Raw genomic sequence first — 23571 nt, 5'->3', positions numbered from 1 at the left:
TTCTTCCCTGCACAGGATGCCCCAGCAGACAGAGCCCGGATTTTCCCTCCCGTACGCGGTCACCGAGCCGGACCCTCCCCCTCTGTATCCTCTCGCAGTAACCCACCGGAGCCTTACCGAGTACCGGAGCCTTACCGAGGGATGGAGGCCTAATGGTGCCGCTAGGGGGCGTCGCTTCCTCCGCCGCTCGCTGCTGCGCCCCCTGGCGGCGGCCTGGCAGTGCCTGTCGGCTGTCATTCACCGGGAGGTGTCCGTTTCGAACGGGCAGCGAGCTACGGGAGGGAACCACCGGCGTGTGACCCCCCCAGCGCCGCGACAGGCGGGCGGCCCCTGGGGAGAGCCCGCCCTGCGGTAGCACAGACATCCCCCGGTTACCGATACGGGCAGGTGTGCCGCGCGGTCCTCCCGCCTGGCAGAGGGCGCCGTGGGCGCGGCGGGGGCTGGGTAGTGCTTGTGCCGGTGGCTTGTGGGGTAGAGGATCAGCGGGGCTGGGCTGCCCCGGCCCCTGCCCGACCCCCCGGGCCGCGGCGGGGCCATGGCGGAGCTGCGGGGCCGCCTGGAGGAGCTGGAGCAGCGGCTGGAGCGGGCGGAGGCGGCGTTGAGGAACGGACACCCCTGGGGGCCGCGGATCCCCGCGGTAACCGGCGGAGCGGGGGGAGCTTGGGCACCGCTCGTAGGGGGCACGGAGGGGGCCGTGGTGGGACTGAGGGGTAGCTTGCAGCTGGTGGTGAGCCATGGGGGAGTTGTTAGGGGGAGGCGGGGGCTGGAGGTGGGCTGGAGGAGCTGACTTCTGGGGTCATTATGGGGCTGAGAGAGGCTGGTGAGAAGCCATGAGGTCACTGGGGGGGTTGGTGGGGGCTGGAAGTGAGCCTGGGGGGTGGCTTCTGGGGCTGTTGTGGGCAGGAGGGGTGTCCGCGGGCTGGAGTGAGCGGTGGATGCATTTAGAGGGGTGATGGGGGCTGGAAGTGGACCTGTGCTTGGGGTCACTTATGAGGCCATTGTGGGGCCACTTAGGGGCTCCTGGGTCGATGAGGAGGCCGAGAGGGAGCCCGAGAGTCGCTTACGGGGCCGTGGAGCGGCTGGGAGCTGCCCGAGGGCTGCCCGTGGTGGCTTTTAGGTGAATCTAGTGGGGCTGCTTGGGCGCCTGGGTGTTTCTCCTGCCCTCCCCTCCAGCGCCAGCCCTGTGCTCCTAGGTGCCGATGACTTTCGAGGATGTGGCAGTACACTTCAGCAGGCAGGAGTGGGCCGAGCTGGACGATGAGCAGAGGGATTTGTACCGCGGCGTCATGGAGGACAACTACGAGATGCTGATGTCCCTGTGTAAGCTCCATTTGCGCTGGTTTGGCAGCCGCCGGTGCTGCCCAGGGGAGCTCTCTTGGGGTTACTTTTCTGCTTCTTTGCCTCTCCCTGGAATTCTCCAGCCCCCATATGATTTGCTCGGTTTGCTGTCCCCTCTGGCAGCTCTCGGAGGTTGGCAGATACGTGCAGGAGTGGGTAGTAAGTGGTCAGTGTCTTCCCCTCGTGAAGGACAGGCACGCTGAGCTCCCTGGGTTCTCAACACAGAAATTCCCTCTTCCACATCTCCCCACATCTTCTCTTTCCCTTGTTTGTTCTGCCGTGGAGAGCGAGGCTGGTTATGCTTCCTCAGGGCAGGGAGGGAGGTCTCATGGGGCAGCATTTTCGGGGGCTTACGGCTGGATTTTCAGACAAGTGGCCATTGCAGCTGCAGTGGAGGCTTCCAAAAGGTCCACCTGGGTTTGTTCTTTAAAGCCTGTTCCATCCTAAATGTTTCTGTAACACCACAGTAGGTACTGATACGTGGTGGAGAGGATCTAGCTCCTCTGCTCAACTGAGACCCTACCTGCAATGCTGGGGCCAGCTCTGGAGTTGTCAGCAAAGCAGAGACAGGGACCTGTTGAAGTGAGGCCAAAGGAGGCCACAGCAATGCTGGGAGGGCTGGAGGCCCTCTGCTATGAGCCAGGCTGGGAGAGTAGGGCTTGTTCAGCCTGGAGAAGAGAAGGCTCCAGGAAGACCTTCTGGTGGCCTCTCAGTGCTTAAAGTGGCTGATAGAAAGCTGGGGACAAGCTTTTGAGAAGGGCCTGCTGTGACAGGACAAGGGGTGATGGTTTGAACTGAAAGAGATTCAGATAGGAGAGAAGCAAGAAGTGTTTGACACTGAGAGTGGTGAGACCCTGTTTCAGGTTGCCCAGAGAGGTGAGAGATGCCCGCTCCTGCCACCATTCTAGGTCAGGTTGTTTGGTGTCCTGAGCAGCCTGCTGTAGTTGCAGATGTCTCTGCTGACTGCAGGGGTTTGGTCTGGATAAGCTTTAAAGGTTTCTTTCAACCCAAACCAGTCTGGGATTCCATGATTGTCTTACTGTTGTTGCTGGGGGGCCTCTCAGATGTGCCAGAGAGTGCTTTGCAGGTTGTCCCCAAGAGGTGCTGCCTGCTGATGCTAGTCCACATCTGTAACTCTTTGTGTGCCAGAACTGCCCTGAGTTGGAGTTGAGGTTGTTTTGGGCCAGGGCTGGACATGCTGTTGGTGCATCCACAGTGACACTGTCACACCTTACCTCTGATGTCTGCCTTACTCCTGAACAGACTGTGATCTCTCCAAGCCTGACCTCGTAGCTCAGATGGAAGGAGAAGAGCTGAGTATGCTGGTGGAGTCAAACCTGACAACAGAAGATGTGTCCCAACCACCAGCAGCTGTAGGTGGGTGAAATCTTGCATCAGGATCCTGGCTCCTGGCTGCTTCATGGGAGGAATGGGGGTCGTGCCCTCAGCTACAGGCTGGCTCTGGATGGTCTGGACTGGGGGAAGAAATGGGGCACTGGGACACTCCAGCAGCCTGGAACCTTACCCTGACTTAACAGCTGCTGTGTGCTGCAGAGGTGCTCTGAGAGCCTGGGAGGAGGCCCTTCTCCTGCCCTTGAGGAGAAACACCCTCCTCCTGCACCAGAACAGCTGAAGAGGTGAACTGATGGGAAGCAGCTCCACAGAAAAGGACCTGAGAATGCTGGCAGACAAGAAGTTGTCCAAGAGCCAGCAATGGGCCTTCCTGGCCAAGAAGCACAATGGACTCCTGGGGGGCATGAAGAGTGTGGCCAGCAGGTTGAGGGGAGGTTCTTCTCTGCTCTGCCCTACTGAGGTCACATCTGGAGAACTGGGACCAGTTCTGGTCTCCTTAGTCCAGGACAGACTGGGAACTGCTGGAGAGAGTCCAGTGGAAGCTGTGAAGATGCTGAGGGGCTTGAAGCATCTCTGTGAGGAAGAAAGGCTAAGAGCCCTGTGGCTGTTGAGCCCGAGAGGGGATCTAATCAATGCTCAGCAAGAGAGAAATGGTGGGGAGCAAGAGGCCAGACTCTTGTCAGTGGTGCTAAGGGGCAGTGGGCACAAATTGGAACCCAGGAGGTTCCACCTGAACAGAAGGAGAAAGTTGTTTGTTGTGAGGGTGCTGGAGTCCTGTCCCAGGCTGCCCAGAGAGATTGTGGAATCTGCTTGCCTGGAGAGATTCCAACTCCCCCTGGCACTGTGCTGCTGGGCAAGCTGCTGTGGGTGCCCTGCTTTAGCAGAGGGGTTGGACTGGATGATCTCCAGAGGTCGCTTCCAACCCTACCATGCTGGGATTTTCTGTGATTCTGTGATTCTCCTCCCCAGAGCCAGAGTGCCTGAGCTGTGTGAGCGATGATGGTCTGATGGAGATGAAGATACAAGAGCCTTGCAAGAAGAACCCCCTGCACCTGGAGGACAGGAGCAGCCCCTTGGTGGCAGTGTGTGAGGAGAACTGTCTGCATCTAGAGGACAGGAATAGTCCCACGGTGGCAGTGTGTGAGGAGAAGTCTCAGCACCTGGAGGACAGGAATAGTCCCACTGTGGCAGTGTGTGAGGAGAAGACTCAGCAGCTAGAGGACAGGAACAGCCCAGTGGTGGCAGCGATCTACAGCGCATGTAAGTGGCTGGCTGGTGTGAGGGAATCTGGGCTGTATCTCACCCAGCCTCTCCATCCCTTCTCTTGCCTTCACAGCCCATGTCCCACCTGAAGCCACTGCTGTCCCTGTAGACCTCAGCCAGCCAACTCCATCCCCTTCTTGCCCTGTCACCACACAATGCCATGAAGCAGTGATTCTGAACTGGTGTCCATCACCTCCTCCTGCAGCAGGTACTGGGACAGAGCCCTTCTCTCCTCCTTGGTGGGACCAGCAGCTTGAAGGAGCTGTTGGCCTGCCCAGGGAGCAACAGAGGGTTTCCATGGGCCTACTCTGGGCGTGGGGCATTCAGTAGAGTTGCCGGTGGAAAAGGACCTGGAGAGGTAGGTCAGCATGGCTGGAGATGAGCAGATGTGTGCCCAAGTAGCCAGGAAAGTCACCAACACCCTGGTTTGGATCAGCAGCACCAGGGCAGGGATTTTCTCCCTGAACTGGGCACTGGTGAGGTCACACCTCCAATTTTGGGATCAGTTTTGGGCCCCTCACTCCAAGAAGGACATTGAGGGACTGGAGAACAGGTCTGGTGAAGAGCAGCTGAGGGACCTGGGGCTGTTGAGCCTGGAGAAAGGGAGGCTGAGGGCAGACCTGGCTCTCTAGAACTCCTTGAAAGGAAGCTGGAGCCAAGTCTGGATTGGTCTCTTCTTCCAAGGAACAAGTGGCAGGACAAAAGGAAATGACCTGAAGTTGCCCCAGCGGAGGTTTAGGGGGCAATTTCTGCCCCTTGATCAGGGACTTGTGCTGGGTGCTGGCTGGGGAGGGGGTGGAAGAAAAGCCTTTTGTGCCTCATCCTCAGACCTTTGGGTTCTGAACCATTTCAGCAGATGCCGAGGTGGGGATCCCCATGGAGGTGCCTCCAGAGGAGGTGACTGACAAGAAGCCAAGAGTGCCAGAAATGCCCTCAAAGGCTCTGGAAGAGGAAGAGAACGTGAAAGATGCGGGGAATGCCAGCCCAGCCACGGCAGTAGATGCTCCTGAAGAAGCAGGCAAGGAGATGCCAGGTGTTTGTGGAGCAATGGTCCAGGCAGATCCCAGCACTGGGAGCCCAGGAGAGCCAGTGGAAGGCCGAACAGCCACCTTCCAACGCGGCTCCTCCCGGGAGAAGTCCTACTCCTGCCTGGTGTGCAGAAAGAAGTTTCTGCTGAAGATCAACCTCCTCATCCACCAGCGGAGCCACAGCAACGACACGCCCTACGCCTGCCCCCACTGCAACCGCACCTTCATGTCCAAGAGGAAAATCGGGCGTCACCTCCGCGCCAGGGCACTGAAGGGCTTCTGCCAGCCCCCGGAGGCAGAGGAGTGCTCCAGCCGGGCACCGTGCCCAGCCTCCCAGCCCCACCCCGCGACCTGCGAGACTGTCTGGGGGAAGCCCAACCCCAGCAGGTGCCCGCTGTCACCCGGGAAAATCATGTACACCTGCAACGACTGCATGGAGAACTTCTCCAGCCAGAGCTTCCTGATCCTGCACCAGCGCCACCACACCAAGCGCCACTGCATCCTCTGTCCCTGCTGCAACCGCAGCTTCACCTGGGCCTCAGACTTTGTTCGCCACCAGTGGTCCGACACAGGTGGGCGACCCTACCAGTGTGGCATCTGCCAGAAGACGTTCAAGCGGCGCTACCACCTCAGTGTCCATCAGCGGATCCACGTGCGGCAGGAGAGGCCCTGCCCCCACAGGGACCAGCTCCCCATGCCAGCAGCACCAGTGTAACCACTGATGTGGCCGTGGGAAGAGTGGGGTGGGAAGCTGGGAGGTGTCCAGAGGTTGCTGTGGGAATTTCTTCTCCTCATCCTGGACGTGAGCAGGTTGATGAATTCCAGAAGATGAGCAGCACCACCTGATTCCTCCTGCCTTGTTGTGGGAACAGAGGACACGGGCGCCCTGCCCATGCAGAACCCCAGGGCGGGTGGCTCCTTATTTCTGAGGCCCACTGGAGTGGCCAGTGCGGGGGGGGACACGGGGAGTGGGCATGGTGGAGGATTTGTCCCTTTTTGGAGAGCACCAATAGATGTTGAAACCAGGATGCTGGATGCAGCTTCCTTCAGTTCCAGGGTGTCTGATTTAGCTGTCCCCTGCTGGCCTGGGGCACACTGAGGGTGCTGGTGGGGTTACAGTGAGGGAACAATAGGGGATAGAGAATGCTGGGACTGATGGATGATGGAGAAAATTGGGCATGGGGGTTCATGGGGATGGAATAACAGGCTGGAGCCATGATCCCAGTTTGGAGATGAGAATGGAGGTGCTGGTCCTGACCAGTTGTCCCTGTCTGGCTTCAGGAGCTACTAGCAATGCCAGTGTGGTCCTCCCAGCGGGATGTGGTGCAGGACGGGGGTGGTACTGAGCATTGGGTGGGGATGTGAAGGATGATGAAGGTGCGGGGAATGCGGGAGTGGGGTAGAGGTACTGAGAGTGCTTGGTGGGGTTATTCTGGGGGAGCCATGGGGAACAGGGGGTACCAGGAATGCCGGTGGGATCCTCCCGATGGGATGAATGATGGGGACATTGTGTGGAACTACAGTAAGAGGCAGGAGCCACGGGGCCGGTGTGGGGACAGGGGAGGTTTCGGTCCGGTCTGTTCTTTCCCGATGCCGGTGGCTTCCTGCTGGTGGCATGCGGTGAGGGAGGGAGTGATGCTGGAGGAGCACTGGGCGTGGAGGCCTCGGGGGCAGCGCTGCTCGCCGGGCTGAGCCGCGGCGCGGGTGGGGGTGTCGGGAGGGTGTTACCGCGCTCGTTGCGGTTCCGCGGCCGGCCGGCAGGCGGCGCCGGCAGGCGGCAGCGGCGGAGCGGCGCGTGCGGCCATGGCCCGTTGGGGCCCCGTGCAGGTACCGGGGAGGGGGCGGGAGGTGGCGGCGGCTCCCTTCGACCTACTGCCCCCGCAACGCGTTCCCCGACACACACACTCCCCCCGCATCCCGGCACCGGGCTGAGGGCACTGGCGCCGGGCGGAGGATACCGGCACCGCCGTTAAACGGGGGCGGCGGGCCCGGATGGGGCCCTGAAGGGTGGGGAGGGACCGGCCCTGGCCGGATCTCACCGGCCCCGCGGCTCCACCGACCGAACCGTCACCCTCTGCCTTCTCAACCCCTCTCCTCCCCGCAGCAGGAGCCCGAGTGGGGACCTGAGGCCTGGCTCCCGCCACAGCCCCCCGCAGCCGGTCCTGGTCCCGGTGCCGGTGCCGGTCCCGGTGCCGGCGTCGGCCCCGGCGCCGGCCCCGGTGCCGGCCCCGAGGGGGAGAAATCAGCGGCGGCGGTGCCCGAGATCTCGCTGTGGACGGTGGTGGCGGCGGTGCAGGCGGTGGAGAGGAAGGTGGAGTCGCAGGCCCTGCGGCTGCTCAGCCTGGAGGGCCGGGCCGAGTCGGCCGAGAAGAAGGTGTCGGGGCTGGAGAGGGCCGTGCGGGACTTCGGCACCCGCCTGGAACGCAAATGGGCGGCTCTGGCCGCCCTGCTCCGCGACAACGCCCGGCGCCTGGAGCACGTCGAGCGGCAGCTCCAGCACCGCGGGCACGGCCCACCCCCGGCCGGACCGGGCCCCAGTGGGGACCAGCCCAAGGTAATGGGGACAAGCCCCAGGTTACAGGGGTGAGCCCAGAGTAACTGGGACCAGCCCAGTGGAGCGAGGATGAGCCTTGGGTAGTGGGGACAAGCCACAGGTGACAAAGATGAGTCCCATGTAATAAGAGTGAGCCCTGAATAAATGGAGATGTGCCCAGGGTGAGAGGGCTGAGCCCCAGGTGACAGGCATGTGTGCCCCGTGATGAACACGGATAAACCTCAACTGACAGGAATATGCCTGTGCTGGCAGGGATGAGCCCCAGGTAGTGGGGACAAGCTCCAGGTGATAGGGTTGAGCCATGTGTGGCCACAGTGGTGAGCAGGGACATGCCTAAGGTTACAGAGATGAGCCCAAGGTGATAGAGACTTTACCCAGGCAATATGCATGTGCCCATGATGGCAGGGACTTAACCATGGTGACAGTGATGAGCGCCAGGTAATGGGGACATGGCCGTGGTGATGAACCCTGCCTAATGGATAAGCCCCACATAATGGGGCTGTGCCCAGGGTGACAAGCAGAAAAGAGCCTCAGCCAAGAAGCATGTCCCCAAGGTAATGGGAGTGAACCCCAGCCAATGGAGACATGTCCCAACTAATAGGGTACACCCAGGTTGACAGAGACAAGACCCAGCTAGGGGAGGATGTGCTAAGGTAATGGAGCAGTGACTTGCAGCAGGGAGCAGCATGGACAAGACTGCTATGGTGCTTGGCCTCTACACCACAGCTCCTCCCTGTCCCTCATGAAGATGGGGAGGAGAATGCAGTCCCCCTGAACATTTTCAGCAGTGTTGGGTCCTCCTGGTCACCTCAGTGGTGGGATGGTGTCTTCCCACCCACCTTACTGCCTGGATTCTGGCCATGGCCATAACCTAGCTCCTTTCTGTAGGAGCTCTGGGCCCACAGTGCTTTACCCTGTAGTCTGCTTTGCTGGGGCAATGGTAGGGAGTGGGGGAGGTTGGCTGAGGTGGAGAAGCACCAAGGCCACCAGTGCCTCCTGTGGTTTCAGGTGCCAGCAGCATGCGAAGATGATGCAGCCAGTTTGCCTGAGGAGTGGGGGAGCTTGGACAGCCAGCAAAAGGAGCTCTACAGGCTTGCCATGAAGGGCGATTATGAGGCCGTGGTCTCTTTTGGTGAGGATCTGTCTCTGCTCACATGTCAGATGCATCATCGTCACCCCCTGTGCTGGATCCAGCTTGAACCCCTTGTAGGGTGCTGTATTGGCTGGGTGGAGAAGAGGTAGCAAGAGGTGATGCCTTTCCATGCTTAAGGTTTGGTTGTGCTGGCAACCGTGCTTCCTGCTCACCTGTGCATCTGGAGAAGACCTCATCCTGCCAACACATCAGCGGGGGCACAAGATTCATCCCTGCCAGCCCTGAGGCTTTGTCCCCATGAGCAGGGATACTGCATGAGTCCCAGGACTCGGCACAGCGTCTGTGGGGCCAGCTGGAGGCCTCTCCGTGGTGGAGGTCACTCCATGGTGGGGGCTTGTCTGTCCTGCAAGCTGTGCCCCAGCACCAGGGCAGGGACTGTAGCTATCCCACCCCACTACAGATAGGCCTAAATATTCACAGTAATTATTTGGGGCTGAAATCGGAAAGGCTGAGTGTGCCCCACTCACTTCTTGGGGTATCTGGTTTGGCTGATAGAAGCCTGCTTCTTTGTAGGGCCCTAGAAGTCCAGGACCCCTCTTTTGTGAGCCCAGGTCACCTCTGGGCACTCCACAGCTCCCACTGTGTGAGAGCACTCCCTTACCAAGGCAGGAATCCCTTATCAGCATCTAATACTGGTGCTTCCTCCTTCCCAGGGCTTGGGGACATCAGCTCCAAACAAGGTGCTGAGGACGAGGAGGATTTGGGGACAAGGAACCAGGGGCTGCTGGAGAAGGGAGTGGTGCAGGAGGACCTTGGTGGTGAGTAGTCATAGCAGTGCTGCCTGTACAGTGAGGTGGACTGGAGCCTGCCTTCAGCAGTGCTCCTGCTACTGTCCCACTAGATACAGGGACAACTGAGCCCACAACATCCCCACAGGGAGCATCTCCATTCTTGCACAGGGTCAGAAACTTGGCATTTAAGCCACTGTCATTTGGGCCTCCTTCAGACCAAATCTTGAAGTTCAGAAAAGCCTCCTTGTCAATATAAGGAGAAAGTGAGGGCAGTGAAACCTTCTCCCAGGTGGGAGATGCCCCCATCCCTGGAACCATTCCAGGTCAGGTTGTCTGAGGCTCTGAGCAACCTGCTCTAGCTGCAGATGTCCCTGCTGACTGCAGAGGGGTTGCACTGGACAATCCTGAAAGGTCCCTTCCAACCCAGACCATTCCATGATTCTGTGAATATGGGGCTGCCAATCACAGCCACGGGATCCTTGGTATTCCCTGATAGTGCTGAGAGTGGACAGGGGGATCCCCTTCTCCTGCCTGCAGCACTGCCCATCTTGTCCTTGGAGTGAGGGGACCCAAAGCTGACCCCAAGATTTGAGGCGTGACCTCAAGAGCTTCCTGTGCTGGGCATGACTCGCTGTCTTTTGGCAGGTGAGAAGATTGTTATCAAGACAGAAGAGCAGCAGCCCCAGGAGGAAGGGTCTGAAATGCTGACTCTGCCACAGGCAGCCTCGGCGAGGCTGGAGGAGGAGGCTCCTCTGGGCCAGGGGCAACAGGTGCCCTGGCAGAACCAGGACAGCTTGGACGAGCAGAAGGGTGGCGGAGAGGCCTTGGGGGAGTTCTGCAACCACGGCACCACTCAGCCCGAATTCAAGCCTGTGGTGGTGCCAGTGGAAGCTCACCCAGCACCGGGCTTGCCCTTCCCAACAGATCATGTTCTTGGCATGGTGGGGACTGACCAACCCTTCACCCTGCCCCAGGGAATACCACTGGGAGAAGACCCCACCGCAGAGTTGACCTCACAGCCCAGCTCAGAGGAGCACCGACCCTGCGCTGCGGGGGAAGAGCCCCCTGAGTTGCCAGCGGACTGGAAGAGCATGCGGCTGAAACGCAACCTCCTGGCACAGCAGCAGAGCCAGGCCAGGAAGAGCAACGGCTCCTTCATCTGCACGGCCTGCGGGAAGAGCCTGGCCCACCACGCCGCGCTGCTGCGGCACCAGCGCCTGCACACGGGCGAGCGGCCCTTCCAGTGCCCCGCCTGCGGCAAGACCTTCAACGAGAAGTCCAACCTCAACAAACACTACCGCATCCACACCGGCGAGCGGCCCTACCGCTGCTCAGCCTGCGGCAAGGGCTTCATCCAGAAGCATCACCTCCAGAAGCACCAACGCATCCACGGCGTGCAGCTGCGGGGGGGCTGGACGGGCCGGCCGGCGCGGGCCAGCGCTGCCGGCGAGCGACTCTACCGCTGCATCGAGTGCGCCGAGAGCTTCCCCCAGAAAGCCTCGCTGGAGGAACACCAGCGCCGGCACACCCAGCAGCGACCATTCCAGTGCAACGGCTGCAGCAAGAGTTTCCGGCACCGCCAGTCTCTGAACCACCACCAGAAGATCCATGCCGTGGCCGCTTCGCCTGTTGTCAGCTTGCCCACTCGGGAGCTGGACACCAGCCCCTGCAAGGTTCTGACGCAGGAGAATCGGTAGTGTGAGGGCTGGGGAAGAGAAAGGGCTGCATTTCTCCAGGCTGCAGCAGCCTGCAATGACAGGACACATGGTGTCCCACCACCACAGGCCTCATGGCACTGCTGTGCGTCTGCCTGCAACATCTGGAGGCTGCCTACACCACCATGGGGCTGTGCACAACGTCGTGGGGCTTTCCACACACCACGGCTGTCCACAACGTGGTGGGACTTTCCACGCCACCATGGGCCTGTCCACAACATGGTGGGGCTGTCTACACTAGCATGAAGCTCTGGACTGGCTGGGTCTCCAGGAGGAGGACAGAGACAGGCCATGTGGGCAAGGAACCATGCTGAGGGGTGAAAAGCCTAGTCCAGAGGACAGTGCAGGAGGTACAGTGGATGGAGACCCCATGAGAAGGGGATTTGGCTGTGGAGCAGCTGTGTTGGTATCATGGAGCCATGGAACTCAGTTATTTAACCACTGACAGCATGGAGGTGACCTGAGCGAGGGCTGTTGTGGTTGGGCAGCAGTTGGGAAGTCTCAGATAAAGGACTGGGCTGATGTGATCTCCTGTTGTGCTGGGGGTGAGGTGAGCATCAGCCCCATGCCTCTGCTGTCACCACAGCTTCCCACCCCTGTAGTGGCACACAAAGGTAATCCAAGGGCTGGAGCACCTCTGCTGTGAGGCCAGGCTGAGAGAGTTGGGTTTGCTCTGTCTGGAAAAGAGAAGGCTCCAGGGAGACCTTCTGATGGCCCTTCAGTGTTTGAAGGGACAGACAGAAAGCTGGGGATGGATTTTGAGCAGGGCCTGCTGTGACAGGACAAGGGGTGATGGTTTGAACTGAAAGAGGGAGATTCATAATGCTGAGGGTGATGAGACCCTGTCCCCAGGTTGCCCAGAGAGGTGGGAAATGCCCCATCCCTGGCACCATTGCAGGTCAGGTTGTTTGAGGCTCTGAGCAACCTGCTCTAGCTGCAGATGTCCCTGCTGACTGCAGGGGGGTTGGACTGGATGAGCTTGAAAGGTCCCTTCCAACCCAAACCACTCCATGATTCTGTGACTGTGGAGTTGCCAATCACAGACCCGTTCTGCAGGATCTGGGATCCATGAGATTGCCTGGCAGCATACAGGGGGATCCCCTTCTGCCTGCAGCCCTGCCCGTGGTAGTCAGAGCCATCCCTTGCATACCCTGCCCCATCCCCTTGATCATCCTCCCAGCTGCAGAGGGCTTGACCTTCCAGGCCACAGGTGACAGTGACATTCCCAAGGGCACTGCGAGGTGATGGTGGCACCATGGGAAGAAGTGCTAGTGACAGTGGTGGGTGACAACACCCAAGGGACACTCACACCTGCAGCTCCACCACTGTGGGCTGAGGTCCCGGTGACCATATCCACCAATGGCACCTGCACAGCTCCAGCAGCTATGTCACATGCAGGGTTCTGGGCCCAGTGCAAGTACTGGGTGTACTGGGGTACCACCCTGGGATGGTAGCAGAGAGACAGAATGTCCTTGTCCTGAGGGGCCACAGAGCTGGCTCAGGGTCTCCTCAGCATGACAAGGAAGCACAGAGACTGGGCCAAGATTGTCCTGAGGGCTGCAGTACCTCAGGTCCAGTCCTGCTCTCCCTGTGGGTCATTTCCCGGGGTCTTGGCCAGTCAACACACACAGAAGGTGGGGACATAGCTGCCAGCAATGACCCCACCAGGGCCAGGCAGAGCTACAGACAAATCTTTTATTGATCCATTGCCTGAGAAGGGGGTTTACAGGGCACACTGGTCCCAGTCACAACAGCTTGAGAGGGAGAGGCCTGCCCCTCCGTGCCACCTCACCACTCACATTGCTGGCACTAAGTGGGGGGCACTGGGATCTCTACCCAGTCTCAATCACTCACCGTAGCACATCTCCCTGACAGACCATCATCACAGGACACTGACCATGATGGTGTCCTACAGGGTTTGGTGCCAGCACTGTCCTACTGGGGACATGAGGATGACTCATCTGCCACGGTCACCCCCTCCTTGGCTAATGCTACCCTGCATGTGCTCTTCAGCCCTGGGGACAGGAACTAAGAATTGAGCCCAGTGGAGCAGCAGGACCTCGTGTGTGTCCTTGTGGAGCAACTCTGACACCATTGTCCCTCCCAGGGGGCTAAGGGGGGACCAAGGATAACACTGGGACACAGTGTGGGACACATCTCCTTGGCACCCAAAGCACCACTGCAGCCCAGCAGACCTCATGAGTGGCCAGGAATGAAAAAATATGAGAAGGAAACTGGTGTCCAGGAGAGGGCCTTAGTGACCTCAAATCATTACATCAGTGAAAAATAAAAAGCAGAAAACTAAGCTCCAGAGCCTTGGCAGCATTTGCTCTGCACAGCAATGCCTCCAGGACCCACCTGCCCCTCTATGCTCTTGGTGCTCCCCAGCAGCACACAGGACATGAGTGGTTCATGTGGTTCTTGGGGACACCAGAGCCTCCCCTGGCCTGGTTTTCACCAGTTACCCATCTGCCTCGGGGCAAGCCTTGCTCCATCAGGCATTTGAGGTAGCTCAGCAGAACTAGTCTTCATGGGGCTAGCTATGGTGGGATTCAGTACATGACTCAAGGAGATGTGACCTATGGTTTGGACAGTGAGTGCCAAGTGAAGGGGGCTGAGCCCCAAAGAGAGCTCCAAGCCCCAAAGGGAGCTCCAAGCCTCAAGGAGGGCTCCTCACATAGCCAGAAGCTCCTGCAGCTCAGAGGAAATCTCACCCATAAGGCATGTCTGAAGTGAGTCTTCATCTGTGCAGGCTGGTCCTGAGGGGGTTGACTCTTGGGGGTGTTGGTGGCCCAGCCTTGGATGAAGGAAGGGGGTGGTGCTGGGACCTCAGAGGGCCCCAGTGCACCTTCAGGAGCAGAGAATGTTGTGATTTGATTTGTTTCTTCCAGTGCAATACTTGAGTGCTTTCAACCCAATCAGGGGCTGACTTCCTCACCAGGGTGAGTGGCCAGGACACAAAGGGGTGTCTTGGAGATGCCATGCTCTCATCTGGTATCTTGGTCAGGAAACATTGTCAGGAAGGAAGGAGCTTCTTGGGGATCCATCAGCTTAATTCCCCTCGGTCTTCTCCACCGTGCTGTTGCAATACTAGATGCAAGGGGTTGGCTCCAGTGTTGAGCTCAGCAGAGCCTGAGGAATGGAAGAGCATTCTTGTATCACTGGAAACACCTGTAATTGGCTCTCTGTGGTGACATCCAAGCTTTGGGTTCCTTCTACAAGCCAGGAGAGCTCCTTAGCCCCAGCAGACAGATGGTTCACAGCCCCAGCACCCTGCTCTGCGCACCAACGCTCATGCTGTTTCTCTCCAGCGATTCCCATCTCTCCCACTGTCATTTCTCCACAACTGTTGCCCTGCTTCCTAGTCTAACCACGGGCTGGGTGGCTCTGCTAGCCCAGCTGTGGCAGTTCTTAACTGTTGCTCCCAGTTCTGAGGAACCCATCAGGAGCACGTTTGCCAAAGCTGATTGGGCTGTGGCAGCCGCAGGGCTCATGCGTTTTGGGGGTGCTGCCGAGGTTGCCTGCGGTGGAGGCTGGTGAGATGCTGGCGTGGTGGTGTTGGACTGGGCCATGGAGGGCTGTTGAAGAGCAGCATCCAGGGCTTTCTGTCGTTCATGGATCTTCTCGTGGCGCTCGAGGTGGTTTCTGCGGGTGAAGCACTTCTTGCAGGTGTTGCAGCAGTACGGCCTCTCGTGTATGTGGGTGCGCAGGTGCCGCTGCAGGGAGTGGGGGCAGGAGAGGATCTTCTTGCAGTGGTTGCACTTCAGTGAGGGCTTCCTGGGAGACTTGGAGATATGCTGTTTGGACAAATAGCCACTGGATGGGCTCCCTCTGTCTGGTGGCTCCTCCTTGGTCTGGTCCGGCAAGGCCCCACCAGTGTGCCCATAGCCTGGGCAATGGGACCTACCTCCATGCAGATTCTCACAGAACTTCCTCCTGGGTCGGATCCTCAGCTCGGGGTGGACATTGCCCCAGACTTTGGCCCCAAAAGCTCTGTCTTTGATGTGGATGCCCTGGTGAAGGTCCAGGTGGTGTTTGCTGTTGAAGCTGATCTCACACATGGAGCACTCATAGGGCCCCTCTTTGGCATGGCTGCGCTGGTGGATGATGAGGTTGATCTTGAGGCGGAAGCGCTTCCCGCACTCGGTGCAGGGGTGCGACCACTCGCGCACGTAGCCCCGGCGGCAGTTGCCCATCAGCAGGCTGCTGCTCTCGCACCGGCTCAGCTTCTTCTTGCTCTTGGCTTTGGCCTGCTCATTCCTGGGATACTTTTGGATCTCTGAGCTGGGAGAGGCTGCAGAAACCTCTTGCAATTCTTCAGGCTCCTCTTTCTTCACCTTGACGTTTGCAGAAGCTCCTTTGTGTGCTGTTTCGCCCTCCATTAAAGTGTCTTCCTCTGAAATGAAGCAACACAGACAGTGGGCATTTGTGCTCCCAGGTTGTGGTTACGTCCCAGAGCACAGAGCAGCCTGAGAATGTGGTTTGGAAAGGTGCAGAAGCCACTACAGTACCCTGCCCACAGCATGGTTTTGACAGGGCAGAGCCCTTGCTCCCAGGAATCATAGGATCATGTTGGTTGGAGAAGACCTTTAAAATCATGGAGTCCAACCATGAGGCCAGCACTGCCCGGGCACCACTAAACCATGGTCCTCAGCACATCTCCACAGCTTGAAACCCCTCCAGGGACGGGGACTGAACTACTGCCCTGGACAGCCTGGGACAGGCCCTGACAACCCTCAAGGGGCAGAAACTGTTCCTCATACTCAACCTAAACCTCCCCTGGGGCAATTTGAGGCTGTTTCCTCTTGTCCTTTTCCTTGGAAGTAAAGACCAAACCCCATCTGGCTCCAAACTCCTTTCAGGGAGTTGCAGAGCCAGAAGGTCTCCCTCAGCCTCCTTTTCTCCAGGCTCAACAACCCCAGGTCCTTCAGCTGCTCCTCATCTGCCCTGTTCTCCAAACCCTTCAGGCAGCTTTGTTGCCCTTCTCTGGATGTCCTTAGAGCAAGAGTCACAAGGCTGACCCCAGGATTCCAGATACAATTCTATGACTGCTAGCCCCCTCCCCAGCTTGGTGGTCAAAGCCCTGGAGCTCTTCCCCCTCCCCATTCCCAGTTCATTAGCACCCTGGGAGCTGCAGGGCCCCAAGTCTCCCCTGCACAGGGTTACTTACCCGAGTCAGGCTCAGCTGAGTCCTCTTCCATCTCCATCTCAGACTGATCTTCCCCGCACAGCTTCTCTTTTGGTGTCCTGAGGGACACGATGTTCATCATCATGATGGGGGCTTCTGTTTGCAGAGAAAGGAAGAGTAATTTTCAGCAGCTGTGGAGAGCTCACACCTTCCTGCTCTGCTGTGATGCTATTCAGGGACTTTGTCAGGACCATGCAGAAAAACCAGAGAAAGCTGCAGCTTGGAAGGCCATACCATGTTTTGCCAGGGGAGCTTTAGGTTGGATGTAAGGAGCAATTTCTTTCCCCTGAGGGTTGTCAAGTTTTGGCCCAGGCTGCTGAGGGCAGGGATGGAGTCCTCATTACTGAAGAGGTTTAAAAGCCATAGAGATGTGGTGCTGAGTGCCATGGTTTAGTGGTGACCTGGCAGTGACCACTCAGTCCCTTCATTTAAAAGACACCACCACCATGAAAAGAAAATAAAGCACCCTTGCCCACCAAGGCACCACAGGAACAGGTTTGTGGGCAGTTCTCCCTCCACCTCCCGTGAGGGACCTAGATAGAGGTTGCCACAGTTGTCCAGTGGATAGCTAGAGACTGCTCAGGCCCTCAAACCCCTGCCATTTTGACAAGGCACCCCAAGGCGTCTGCTTCTCCCTGGTGATGTTCCCTCAGCACACTGACCTGCCAGGATCCCTCCCACAGACACTGCTAGGACACCTCCTGAGGGAGCTGGGACAGGCATGGCCCATGGCAGTGAGTCCTCCTGACACCTGTGTAACTCACCTTTGTCACCCTCCGTGGGGACTTCATCTGCTCCCGAATCAGTCTCTTCCAGTGTCTGTGGGGCCTTCTCTTGCGCTGTGACGCCTGTCTCTGGAGACCTCCGACTGCTCAGAGCTGGGGGCTTCTGAGCACGTGGGACCTCTGTCTGTGGGGCGCTCTGACCATGTGGGGGCTTCTGAGCACGTGGGACCTCTGTCTGTGGGGCGTTCTGACCATGTGGGGGCTTCTGAGCACGTGGGACATCTGTCTGTGGGGGGTTCTGACTGTCTGTAAGGCTCATCTGTGGAGGCTTCTGACCATCTGTGATTGCTGTCTGTGGGTGCTTCTGACCACGTGGGCTGCTGGTCTGAGATGGCTTCCGACTGTCTGGGATGTTTGTCTGTGGAGGCTTCTGACTGCTGCTGCTGCGAGTCTGGGGTCTGTCTCTGACACAGAGCTCTGCACTCCTCTGGATGCAGGATGGGACACCAGGCCTGGACACAGCACGCTCTGCTCACGGGGCAGAGCAGAGGACAGTGGATTCAGTTATGCACAAGCTGCGCCTTCATGCTGTTCAGCTCTCCAAACAACCCTTCTCTCCACAACCCCACACCCAGCTGCCACTGCAGACTGGCATGGATTTGGCCTCAGATTGCCCCAGAGGAGATGTAGGTTGGACATGAAGAACAATTTCTGCCCCTTGAGGGTTGTCAAGGTCTGTCCCAAGCTGCCCAGGGCAGTGGTGCAGTCCCCATCCCTGGACATCCTAACCCCTTGGAGAGGTTCCAAAGCTGTGGAGATGTGATGCTGAGGGCCATAGTTTGGTGGTGCCCTGGCACCAGTTGGACTCCACAATCTTAAAGGTTTCTTCCAACCTATCCTGTGGCTGTATGAAAAGAAGGTTTCATGCTCTAACAGGGAAGGTGCTGCTGCTTTCTCAGCCCTTTGGCAGGATCCAGCCCTAAGCACAGCTGCAGCTGCACTGCGGAGAATATCTAAGCAACAGAACATGAACTAAAATCTCAAAGGAAAGGGAAAGGCTTTGTCTGTGCAGCAGCTTTTCCCTCTGGGGCTGCTGGGCCTAGGGAAGAAGCAGCCTGAGAGGGGATCCTCTCAATGCTCAGCAAGAGCTGAAGGGATCACGAGAGGCAAAGGGATGGGTCCAGACTCTTGTCAGTGATACTAGGGGGCAATGGACACAAACTGGAACCCAGGAGGTTCCACCTGGACAGGAGGAGAAACTTCTCTGGTGTGAGGGTGCTGGAGCCCTGTCCCAGGCTGCCCAGAGAGGTTGTGGAGTCTCCTTGTGTAGAGAGATTCCAAATCCCCTTGGCCATTGTGATCCTGGGCCACCTGCTGTGGGTGCCCCTGCTTTAGCAGGGGACTGGACTGGATGATATCCAGAGGTCCCTTCCAACCCCACCATGCTGGGATTCTATGGTTCTGTGATTATCTCTTCCCAGGAGCATTTGACAAGGACCAGATGATCCCTGAAGTCCCTTCCAACTTGTTCTTCTATGACTCTATGAAGCCAATCCTCAGACACACACTCAGGACTTGTTTATGGGTAATGTCCAGCCTAAACCTCCCCTGGTGCAACTTGAGGCCATTTCCTCTTGGCCTGTCACTTGTTCCTGGGGAGAAGAGTCCAATCCCCACCTTGCTCTAACTTCCTTTCAGTGCTCTGTGGAGTTTTAGTCAACACAGCCAACAGCCCTTCAGAGCAGTTCCTTTCTAACACACATCTGAGAAAGCTGGGACAGGAACTGCCACCTCCTCCTGGCACACACCAAACTTACCTGTGTCAGCTTCTAGGGGGACTTTATCTTTTCCCAAAGCCTCTTCTGCCTGGTCCATTGCTTCTGGTGCCTGCAGTAGCTCCTGATCTCCTCTGGTACGTGGCTCTGAGGGCTCCTGATGGTGTCCAATGTGTGTTTGAGGGTGCTTCAGACCATCTTCGATGCACAGCTCTTCATCCCTCTCCATCTTGGAGAGGATGTCAGGCTTGGACACAGCATAGTCTACCCATGGGACACAGGAGCAGAGGACAACAGGTTCATTAGGAGCTGTCAGCCTCCCAAAGTGTCCCTTCTCTCCCCAACCCCAGGGTGAGCAACCAGTGCAGAGAGACACCAAGAAGTGATCCTTGCTCCAGTGGGGAAGGGGCTGCTGCTTTCTGGGCCCCGTGGCAGGTTCCACCCCTTGAGCACAGCTGCAGCTCCAGTGCAGAGAGCATCTAAAGACCAGAGCATGAACTAAAACCTCTCTCTTTTGTCTTGAGAACAGCAGACTGAGGGAGGGATCTCATCAGTGCTGAGCACTGCTTAAAAGGTGAGTGTCAGGAGATTGGGGCCAGACTCTCATCAGCAGCACCCAATGACAGGACAAGGGGTAAAAGGCACAAACTTGGACATCAGAAGTTCCAGCTAAACACGAGGAGGAACTTCTTTAATTTAAGAGTGATGGAGCACTGGAGCAGGCTGCCCAGAGAGGTGGTGGAGTCTCCCTCTCTGCAGAGATTCCAAACCCGCCTGGATGTGTTCCCATGCGACCTTCTCTAGGTGACCCTGGGTGGCAGAGGGGCTGGACTCATTGCTCTCTAAGAGGTCCCTTCCAACTCCCCTAACCGTTCTGTGATTCTATGTGAAGGAGAGGAAAATGGTTTTGTCTTTAACATTTTCTCCCATCTTGCTTTCCGTAGTGATCTTAAGAACAGTTCTGAGTAGGGCCAGAAATCTTCCCACTCTGTGGAGATGTCAGATGGGCCTCAGGAGGAAAAGGCTTGCTGTTTCCACAGAACTTGGCTGAGAAAAGTGAAGCCCCAGCTTCAGCAGCTGTGCAGAAGCTCCATGTTCCTGGTTATGCCCAAGAAACAGCTTTTGGTGGGGCTATGTGACAGCCCAAATGGTCCAAGAACACATTAGGTGTCCTCAGAAAGACTGAGGGCGCCTGGGTTTGTTATTCAAGGCAGACATAGAAGTCCCTGTCACTTTATACAGGGGTTAAATCCATGGGAAACAAGAACTAGTTCAAGGTGCAGCCATGAGACTTCCCCCAGAAAATTCCTCAGCAGTTCCCTGACCCCAGAAGCCACTCACAGCATCTCACATGAAGACTCTTTGTATCAGAATCGTTTGTGTGATTATTACTGCTGTTCACAGAATCACTTAATGGGTTGGGATGGAAGAGACCTTAAAGATCATCCAGTTCCAAACGCCCTGCCACTGGCAGGGACACCTCCCATGAGACCAGGCTGCTCAAGGCCTCATCCAACCTGGCCTTGAACACCTCCAGGGTGAGGACATCCACAACCTCCCCGGGCAACCTGTTCCAGTGTCTCACCACCCTTGCTGTAAAGCATTTCCTCCTCACCTCCAGCGTACATCTGTCCTCTTCCAGCTCAAAGCCACTGTCCCCCATTCTGTCACTACAAACCCTTGTCAAAAGTCCCTCCTCATCTTTCTTGTTTCCTACATTTACCTTACAAACATTTTTTATCACTACAAACAGGGAGGAGAGGAAATGTGTGGGTCTGACTCCTCAGGAGAGGCTCTACTGCCTACAGGCCTCCTGCTCCACCAAACCAAACCATCAGTGGTGGGCAGCAGTCAGGCCTACCCACAAGACAAGCTCCTGCAGAGGTGCAAACTCAGCTCCTTACCCAGGGAGATGAGTGTCTCATAGTTCCCCCTCATCACAGCCCTGTAGAGGTCCCTCTGCCAGCGCTCCAGTCTCTCCCACTCCTGCTCGTTGAAGTACACAGAGATGTCATCAAAGGTGAGTGGCACCTGGAATGGCAAAGGTTGGTGACCTCCAGTGCAGGTGTGCAGCTGCCTTGGTTGGCAGAGCTCAGGGCACAGAGCAGGGCGTGTCTGGCTTGATCAGGGCTGGTGAGCAGCAAGCTGTGGCAGATTTGGCTTCACAGGCATTAGGTTCACAGTCATGGGATCATGTTGGTTAGAAGAAACCTTTAAGCTCATGGAATCCAACCATGAACCCAGCACTGCCAGGGCACCACCAAACCACAGCCCTCAGCACCATGTCTCCATGGCTCTGAAACCCTTCCAGGGGTGAGGACTGAACCACTGCCCTGGTCAGTCTGGAACAGGCCTTGACAACCCTGAAGCAGAAACTGTTCCTCATGTTCAACCTACACCTCCCTGGGGGCAACTTGAGGCCATTTCCTCTTGCCCTGTCACCTGCTCCTTTGGAAAAGAGATCAATTCCCACCTAGCTCCAGACTCCTTTCATGGAGTTGCAGAGAGCCAGATCTCAGCTGCCTCTTCTCCAGGCTCAGCAACCCCAGGTCCCTCAGCTGCTCCTCACCTGTTCTGTTCTCCAGACCCTTCACCAGCTCTGCTGCCCTTCTCTGGATCTGCTTCAGTCCCTTAATGTCCTTCTTGTAATGAGGGGCCCAAAACTGAACCCAGTACTAGGTGTGACCTCAGCTGGGGCCGAGCACTGGAACCTGCCCACTTTGTTTCCTGCCCTCCCTTTGCCTCTTCTGCACATTTCTCCCCATCTCACTTGAATGGCCATGGGTCAGCCTCAGCGAGGATACAGGCAAAGCTGATTAGAGTTGCTCCTCCTGGAAGCAGCAGGTCTGAAGTTGGAGACTCCCTTGCACTGAGATACCACCCAAGGAAATTTGACAGGATTGAGAGTTCTTCCCCACCTGCTTTGGTCAGTGAATATTTCTTCTGGATATAACCTTGAGTGAGCCCTCGTCCCTTTCAGGTGAGCAGTCCTTTCTGTGGGTACCCCTGGGTGGGAGCTCCTCCCTTTTGTGAGTGAGCATGGGCATATTTTGGGTCATCTGTTCAAAAAAAGAACATCCACAACACAACCATTGTGTGGTGGTGTGCTCCCACTGGACATCCAAAACAGTGATTTGCTTTGTGCTGGGTCATTTTTGGTTGCAATAAACCTACATTTTGGGTGGCTGTATGTCACAAGTCCAGATCTCAACAGTGTTCAGCCATTCAGGACCACTCTGGCATCTCCTAACCCACTCTACAGAGTCATGGTGCTTCCAGGAGCCAAACTGGACACCATTTACCTTGGGGATCTCACCCCGGGAGCTGGGGGGCAGCCGCAGGATCCAGAAGTTCCTGTTCTTCAGGAGGTTCTCCACGTTGTCCAAGCGTTGCTGGAGGTGCCCATAGTCCTGAAGAAGGCTGCCCAGTGCAGCCAGGTTGCTGCCCAGCTCCCCAACCAGGTTCTCACAGGCCAACAGCCTCCGTTCAGCCCGTTCTGTCCGGCTCCGCAGCTCCTGCAGCTGCTGCGCCTCCATCTGTCCTGCCGCCGTCTGTGGCCCCATGGCTTGCACCGACCTAGGCCTGAGGGAGCCCAAGTACTGGAGGGACACAGACACGGAGGTCAGCGGCAGAAGTGAGGGTGGTTGGGGCCTGGACACCCCTTGGTGGGCACCCTGATACCCCCAGGTGACCCGGTAAGACCCCACATTTCCCAAGGAACCTGCCAGAAATCGCCTGTGCCCCCAGGACTGATACCTTTGGGGAGAACTCACTTCATCCCCTTGAACTGGTACCTCAAGGCAACCGTGACAGACCCCTTCCTGGCCCCACTTTCTCAGGGACTAGAACTCTTGGGGTGCTCTCCAGACCTGCACCCTCCCGACCCACTTCCCCTGAAGACCTCCCTAGCCCCAGCTCCCCAGGACCAGCATCCCGAGGGGACCATCCTCCTTCCCCTGAACGCCCACTATCGCTACGAACCGGCACCCCCAGCACCGCCTGGGCCCTACGACCCAGCCCCCTGGGGGACACCGCCCCAGGCCCCCCCTGCCCCAGAAGCAGCCACCCTGAGCACCCCCCCAGGCTCCTGAGCCGCTGTCCCCCCCAGAGCGAACCCACTCAGCCCCAGCTCGATCGAGACCGGCACCCCCATGGACCACCTCTGACCTCTGAACTGGTACCGCAAAGGCACCGTCCCCCGCCTCCCCCCGGAACCGGCACCCCTGGGTACCTCTCCTCATCCCCAGAACCCGGTGCCCCACGGGCACCCCCCTGTCGCCCTCTTCCTCGGACACTGCGGAACCGCGGGCTCCGCGGGCCCGCCCTAGCGCTGGGTGCTGACAGGTCCGCCCGGCAGCTCCCTGAGCGCCCGGGGCTCTGTCCCGGCCCGGTGCGGCCCTCACCTGCGCCGGGGCCCGGCGGGACATGGCCGCCGCCGCCACCGCTGCCGCCGCCAGCACCGGCCCCGCGCGCCCTGCGGCAGCGCCTCCCGCCAGGCGGCGCCGCCCATAGGGGCAGGGCCTAGCGCGGGCGGACGCCCCCTGGCGGCCAGGAGGAGCAGGCGGCGGGACGGAGCCTGCCCCGGGCGGACGTGACCGCAGGAGCGCTGCGCCAGCCCCGGTGCGATGCGCAACCCATAATTTCTCCCGGTTCTTCCGGTGCCACCCACACTGGGCACCGCTGTGACCGCTGGTCCTCTGGAGTCACTGACCCTGGACCAAACTGACTGCTCCTGACCTCCCGGTACT

General features: G+C 58.1%; 3 protein-coding genes across 6 annotated transcripts; 2 read left to right on the top strand and 1 right to left on the bottom strand.

The window, feature by feature from the left end:
• Window positions 1-68: 68 nt before the first annotated feature.
• On the top strand, window positions 69-6024 carry LOC135185610 (zinc finger protein 69 homolog B-like). Of its 3 annotated transcripts, none has more exons than XM_064162468.1 (6): window positions 69-387; window positions 1194-1320; window positions 2602-2715; window positions 3661-3951; window positions 4028-4162; window positions 4808-6024. In XM_064162468.1, the coding sequence occupies exons 2-6, from the start codon at window positions 1200-1202 to the stop codon at window positions 5695-5697; spliced, it is 1551 nt and encodes a 516-aa protein (XP_064018538.1). In that variant the 5' UTR covers window positions 69-387; window positions 1194-1199; the 3' UTR covers window positions 5698-6024. The 3 variants fall into 3 exon arrangements, with proteins under 3 accessions (XP_064018538.1, XP_064018537.1, XP_064018536.1); XM_064162467.1 differs by lacking the exon at window positions 69-387 and adding an exon at window positions 424-637 and having other exon boundaries at window positions 4811-6024; XM_064162466.1 differs by lacking the exon at window positions 69-387 and adding an exon at window positions 425-637.
• Window positions 6025-6748: 724 nt separating this feature from the next.
• Window positions 6749-11662, top strand: LOC135185609 (zinc finger protein 777-like). The gene is made up of 5 exons (XM_064162465.1): window positions 6749-6809; window positions 7087-7536; window positions 8545-8668; window positions 9343-9447; window positions 10066-11662. The coding sequence occupies exons 1-5, from the start codon at window positions 6786-6788 to the stop codon at window positions 11115-11117; spliced, it is 1755 nt and encodes a 584-aa protein (XP_064018535.1). The 5' UTR covers window positions 6749-6785; the 3' UTR covers window positions 11118-11662.
• Window positions 11663-12816: 1154 nt separating this feature from the next.
• Window positions 12817-23393, bottom strand: LOC135185603 (zinc finger protein 282-like). 2 transcript variants are annotated; one of them, XM_064162453.1, is made up of 7 exons: window positions 23227-23393; window positions 22126-22422; window positions 20728-20854; window positions 18866-19087; window positions 17088-17576; window positions 16306-16419; window positions 12817-15531 (listed from the first exon to the last, which is right to left on the bottom strand). In XM_064162453.1, exons 1-7 carry the CDS (start codon window positions 23248-23250, stop codon window positions 14468-14470), a joined length of 2337 nt encoding a protein of 778 aa, XP_064018523.1. In that variant the 5' UTR covers window positions 23251-23393; the 3' UTR covers window positions 12817-14467. The 2 variants fall into 2 exon arrangements, with proteins under 2 accessions (XP_064018523.1, XP_064018524.1); XM_064162454.1 differs by lacking the exon at window positions 23227-23393 and adding an exon at window positions 23055-23208.
• Window positions 23394-23571: the final 178 nt, after the last annotated feature.

This window comes from Pogoniulus pusillus, chromosome 23 (assembly GCF_015220805.1).
Source record: "Pogoniulus pusillus isolate bPogPus1 chromosome 23, bPogPus1.pri, whole genome shotgun sequence".
Taxonomy (NCBI): domain Eukaryota; kingdom Metazoa; phylum Chordata; class Aves; order Piciformes; family Lybiidae; genus Pogoniulus; species Pogoniulus pusillus.
This window is presented reverse-complemented; position numbering and strand designations above follow the sequence as displayed.